This window comes from Nansenia antarctica (assembly GCF_963989245.1).
Source record: "Nansenia antarctica genome assembly, chromosome: 7".
Taxonomy (NCBI): domain Eukaryota; kingdom Metazoa; phylum Chordata; class Actinopteri; order Argentiniformes; family Microstomatidae; genus Nansenia; species Nansenia antarctica.
In genome coordinates this window covers 3,320,905-3,327,180 of record NC_137677.1, presented here as the reverse complement: position 1 = coordinate 3,327,180, position 6,276 = coordinate 3,320,905, and the positions used below count along the sequence as shown (strand labels likewise).

At 49.2% G+C, this 6,276-nt stretch overlaps 1 protein-coding gene across 1 annotated transcript in view; it reads left to right on the top strand.

The window, feature by feature from the left end:
- Nucleotides 1-954: 954 nt before the first annotated feature.
- The window catches only part of wwtr1 (WW domain containing transcription regulator 1), a gene marked incomplete at its 3' end in the record, with an annotated part of 18,530 nt that continues 13,208 nt past the window's right edge, over nt 955-6,276 (top strand). The window contains exons 1-2 of the mRNA XM_080535997.1: nt 955-1,376; nt 2,897-2,901. Of these exons, the coding sequence (XP_080392123.1) occupies nt 961-1,376; nt 2,897-2,901 (421 nt within the window). The 5' untranslated portion in view covers nt 955-960. The remainder of the gene's footprint in view (nt 1,377-2,896; nt 2,902-6,276) is intronic.

The following is a 6,276-nucleotide window of genomic DNA, read 5'->3' as shown; positions in this document are numbered from 1 at the left end:
AGGGGTGCAGCCATGCATGGGCCTGTCCCACCCTGTCCCCTCCCAGCCAATCACAGTGAGCGCACAGAGACAGCAGCTGTGATTTCGCCTAGTTGGGGAAAAAACAAAAACACACAATTGATTCCGCAACTTTTGTTGTCGCTGAGTACCACCACCATGTAGACATGTTTAGTCACTATTTCGACATTTGCTTTATTTGTTTGTTTACACCGGCCAGTGCGATCAGTCATCAATAAGTTTCAGTCAGTAGAGACTGAGAGATTGTTGTTTTGTAACCACGAAACTGTGTTAAGTTAAACCCCTTGAGCGCCCAGGCGGGCGGGTGATTAATTATTCATGAGCTTTTGCATATTCATGAGCTTCTGCTGCATATTCATGAGCCGCTGCTGACACAGACAGGGAGGCGGAGAAGGAAAGTTGAGTTGACTAAAACTTTAACTTCGGGACGGGAGAGGAGAGTCCGGCGGCCGAACGAATAAAGATCTTGGAAAAAAACACAAACCACCGGCGCAAAAGGGGGAAAAACAACATTTCAAATCACTTTTTCTAAATGTAGGGGACACATTCTTCGGTTCTCTTTTCAACTTTTTTTTCACATTTGTTTTGGGACGAATTTGGACGACAGGAAAGGAAAGGGTGATAATAAAAAACAAACTATTTGTTGTTCAACATTGGAGGAGGTTTTTCGGGAAAAGTTTTCAGGAGGAGAAAAAGAAGAAACCTTGGCTACTCCAGAGGGACATAACTTTTGATATATTGTGTCGGCGCCTCTAAAAACTGTATATATATATTTTTTTTTAAAAAAAAGTCTTTAAAGTTTTCAGGAGGAGAAGAAGACACCTTGGTTACTCCAGAGGACTTTATAACTTGTTGATATTTTGTCGGTCGCCTCTAAAAACTATATATCTTTTTTTATATTCTCTGTTATTATCCTGTAACTTTTAAACTTTTAAAGCAACAATGAACAACCCCCTGCAGCCCATGCCTGGACAACAAGTGATCCATGTCGCGCAGGACTCGGACACGGACCTGGAGGCGCTCTTCAACTCGGTGATGAACCCCAAGCCCAGCTCCTGGAGGAAAAAACTGTTACCAGAGTCCTTTTTCAAGGAGCCCGACTCCGGATCTCACTCCCGACAGTCGAGCACCGACTCGGGGGGCCACCCGCCCCGGCTCCCGGTGCAGCACGTCCGGTCCCACTCCTCCCCTGCGTCCCTGCAGCTCGGCCTCGGCACCACAGGGGCCCCTGGGACCCCCAGCCCGGCACACACACACGCGCACATCCGCCACCAGTCCTTCGATGTGGCCGACGAGTTACCCCTGCCCCCCGGGTGGGAGATGGCCTACACGTCCAACGGGCAGAAGTATTTTCTCAAGTAAGTGTTTTTTTTAATTCTCACAATTCCTCCTCCACACTGACTTTTAGAATAGGGTTAGGGCCCCCAATTGCTCAGAAATCAAAACACACACACACACACACACACGCCTACACAGCCAACAGACAGTATTTTCTCAAGTAAGTGTTTTTTAATTCTCACAATTCCTCCTCACACTGACCTTTAGAATAGGCCCCCAATTGAAAGAAAACAGAAATCAAAACACACACACACACACACACACACACACACACACACACACACACACACGCCTACACGTCCAACGGACAGAAGTATTTTCTCAAGTAAGTGTTTTTTAATTCTCACAATTCCTCCTCACACTGACTTTTAGAATAGGGCCCCCAATAGCTCAGAAATCAAAACACACACACACACACACACGCACACACACAACACACAACTATTTATGCCATACATACAGTTCAGTCTAGTTGGCAGCATAGACATGATTTACGCATCCAAATGATAAGTCAGTGGGTTCTGAAAAATCAGTGTAACTTGAACTCAAAACGCAAACAACAATAGAGGACGGGTCACTGGAGCGGCCCCTGTGAGCGGTGTGTGTGTGTGCGTGTGTGTGTGTGTGTGTGTGTGTGTGTGTGTGTGGAGCGGCCCCTGTGAGCGCCGCGCGCCCGGTTTGACTGAGTACACTCTGCTTTTGTGTCTTTTGTCTGCCACTGTCAGCTAAAACCCTAATACCCTTCCCTTATTCAGACAGGTCGAACCCAATAGGTAACGGCGGGTAGCCTCAAGTCATTCGGGGGCGATCTCTTACCTGTCTGTGCTTGCAGCGGGGGGCCCCTAGATTCGAGTCAAGTTAACACTTTTGTCAAACATTTAATGCATAGTATCAGTAGAGGCTGCATGCTTTTGTTCTAAGGAGGTTACTTAATCCCATTCTGGAATTATTGAATCACTTCACTAACATAAAAGAAGAACACCATTAGAACCCTCAGTTGTTAAATATTTTGGCCTCTGATCCACTCTGATGTGAAGTAGGCCGATTTCTTTCTAGGCTACTTGATCACAGACCATCTCCGAATGAGTTGTGCAATAGCTTGACTTAGTTCAGTGAAGTTGTCCTCGGTTTCTCTTTGAGTTGAGCCCCAGCTGGTTAGACCACAATGGCTCAAAATCTGGCGTTGATAACCCGTACCCACGTCACATCGACAAACGACGATACATTACATAGACGCCTCTACGCCGAGGTGTCTGTGACCTTTCACCCCTGACCTTAGCTCTGCTCTGCTCAACTCAAGCCCAAGGTGTGCTGGGGGGTGTTTTCTCTTGACAGTATCACTGTTGAGAATCTCTGTTGTTGCTGTAGCACCTGTGACACGCACGCACACACAGACACAGACACAAAGCCTGTGATCCCTGGTCTTGTTAACTTTGATAAGGAGGTGGCTACGCTATCAGCGAGAAATCTTTCTCTGTAGGGTGGCGTATATATCTCTGTATCTCTGTGTCTCTGTATCTCTTCATCTGGCCTGCTGGAGATGCAGTCAGTCTCTATGCTAATGTGTGTTGTGACTCGACTCTCAGCTACCAGACGGCCAGGCAGACCTATTCTTCCCTGCCCCAGGGGTCATGGTGGTGGTTACTTGACTATAGGGAGAGAGAGAGAGAGAGTGTGTGTGTGTGTGTGTGTGTCAGTGTCTGTGTGTGTGTGTGTGTGTATATGTGTCTGTCGGTGTCAGTGTGTGTCAGTGTCTGTGTGTGTGTGTCATGGTGTGTGTGTCTGTCGGTGTATGTGTCTGTGTGTGTGTGTGTGTGTGTGTGTGTGTGTGTGTCTGTATGTATGTGTCTGTTATGTGTGTGTGTCTGTCGGTGTGTGTGTATCAGTGTGTTTGTGTCTGTCGGTGTGTGTGTGTGTGTGTGCGTGTGTCTGTCGGTGTGTGTGTGTTAGTATGTGTCTGTGTGTGTGTGTGTGTGTGTGTGTGTCTGTGTGTGTGTGTGTCCAGGTCAGCTCAGCAGGCGGTCCTCCTAGGGGGCAGTAATTATAGAAGGTGTGATAAAACACACCCTCCACAGCGCGGCCTGGGGGGGGAGAGGCAACACACACACACACACACACACACACACACACACACAGACACTGACACACACAGACCCTCCTGCTTGGCTCCTCAAACCTGTTGACTTTACCCTGCCTCTCACACCCGCTTACCAAGATCTGATTCCCAGATCCCCCATCTAACTAACACACCATCAACGGCCCATCAAGTAATGAGCTCGGCGAGACCCGTTGTCTTAGTAACTGTTGTGTATTAGTCCAATATTAGCATGTTAGCATATTAGCATGAACACAATGAATAACAAAGCAGTGGGAACGTTTTCTCAGCTTTTTCTCAGGAAACAGACAGCTGATGGGCCTGTAATGTAAACTGTGTGTGTGTGTGTGTGTGTGTGTGTGTGTGTGTGTGTGTGTGTGTGTGTGAGAACAGATAATGACAGTAGCAGAGAGACTGGCTCTCTGCCTGTGGTCTGTGGCAGTGGATGCTTGCGACCTGACCCTCAGGGTTAACTAACGATGTCAGCGTCCAACACACACACACACACACACACACACACACACACACACACACACACACACAGCTCTAATCATGAGTCTGGCTGTTCATTAGCCAACTTCACACAGTCCCACAGGAGAGGTGAAGGGTGCATGTGATGAGTCGAGAGAGAGAGAGAGAGGCACAGAGAGAGAGAGAGAGAGAGCGAGAGAGAGAGAGGCACACAGAGAGAGAGAGAGGCACAGAGAGAGAGAGAGAGAGGCACAGAGAGAGAGACAGAGAGAGAGGCACAGAGAGAGAGAGCGAGAGAGAGAGAGGCACACAGAGAGAGAGAGAGGCACAGAGAGAGAGACAGAGAGAGACAGAGAGAGAGAGAGAGAGAGAGAGGCACAGAGAGAGGGGGAGGACGACAAGTGTGAGAGAGAAAACAATGTAGAAGAATGGAGTGAGAGTGGAACAAGTGGGTGAGAGAGAGAGAGAGAGGGAATGAGGGAGTGAAAGAGGGGAGTCTTATATCTATAGTTAGTTACTCGTTTTTGGGGGGAGGAGAGGAGGGAACACCGCTCATCCCCTCATCGATCTGCAAGCCCTAGAGGCGTCTCTCCTCTCCTTCTCTCCCTCCCTCCCTCCCTCCTTCTCCCAGTCGGCGGTGGGAACATGTCTGCTCCTGCCCCCCAACCTCCTGAGGTGTCTCTCTCTCTCTCTCTCTCTCTCTCTCTCTCTCTCTCTCTCTCTCTCTCTCTCTCTCTCTCTCTCTCTGCTGGCTTCATCACCACCAACAGAGCTGGAGGGGAGCCCTGGCTCCTCCCTCCCTCCCTCCCTCCCCCTCCCTCCCTCCCTCCCTCCCTCCCTCCCTCACCGCACCCTGCAATTAACCAGGCAGCAGTACAAAACCATTCTGGCCCAGCCCCGGCTCCTCGCAGAGTGCCAGTTTCACTCTGAGCTCTGTGTGTAGGAGGCGACTGCAGCTCCATCATGGCTCCTGTCAAGCCTGTTGTTTGTTAACCCTTTGAGGGGTCGATTTGTGTTGGAAAACACTTTATTTTATCGGCCGGGATATTCAACTTAGTAGAAGATATTTTACTGAGAATGTTTGTGGTAGGCTATGACCGTTTATTTCAGTGTTCTATTCTGGATTTTGTTGTTGTTGTTGTGACACAACAACAAACAACAACAAAAATCCAGAATAGAACACTGAAATAAACTGTCATACCGCAAACAATGGAACATTCTAGAATGATTCTAATTGATGACAAGACTTGTCATCAATTCGAAATCATTCCAGAATGTTCCAACGGAAGACAGAATATTCCGTGGCTGTTCCCTCTCAACGGTTAAGTCCTGTCCTGTTCAGGGTTACAGCAATCTACCGCGGAGGAAGTCCTGTACAATGGCAGTAGCACTGGGTCAAAGGTTAAACTTCCTCACTGTCCTGTGCCTCCTCCTTCCCATCCACCCACTGTGTGTGTGTGTTCCCAGAAGACAATGATTGAATCTAGCACCCCCTACACCCCCCCCCCCCCATCTCTCTCTCTCTCTCTCTCTCTCTCTCTCTCTCTCTCTCTCTCTCTCACACACACACACACAGACATACATGCACTCGTGAATACAATGATGGCTTCTATAATAGCTGATGCACTTCTTCCACTGACTACTTAGGGGAACAATAGTTCCCATCATTACTACCCAGTCTTAATGAGGTCAGGGTGTAGGACTATGGGCTCAGTGTTACGGTACTGTAGCACAGGGTTGGACTACAGACGGTCTCCCCCAAACTGTGCTCCTAGTTCTCCCCTGTCCTCTCACTGGCAACGTGTCTGGACCTATCCCACCGTTTCGGTGTGTGTGTGTGTGTGTGTGTGTGTGTCTGGTGTGTGTGTGTGTGTGTGTGTATGTGTCTGTGTGTCTGTGTGTGTGTGTGTCTGTGTGTCTGTGTGTCTGTGTGTGTGTGTGTGTGTCTGTGTGTCTGTGTGTGTGTGTGTGTATGTGTCTGTCGGTGTATGTGTGTATGTGTGTGTGTGTGTGTGTGTGTGTCTATCCCACCGTCTCTCCCTCACCTCCGCTGTAACAGGAGCCCGTTCCTCCACACCCAGCCTCCCCCCCTTTTTCCAACCCCCCCCCCCCCCAACTCCCCCGGTCAACATTGTGATATGGAGGAGGGGGGGGGGGGGGGTGGTTTCATTAGGGCATTATGTGATAAGAGAGCTGCTTGCATAAGGCCTCTGTGTTTTAAGAGAGAGAGCTGGGTTCATGAGGTCTGTGGAATGAGAGCGAGAGAGAGAGCGCTGGTTGCATTAGGTGGGCGCGTGCGTGAGCGAGCGTGCGTGCGTGTGTGTTGTAAAGAGGTGCGTGGGTGGTTTCTGTTG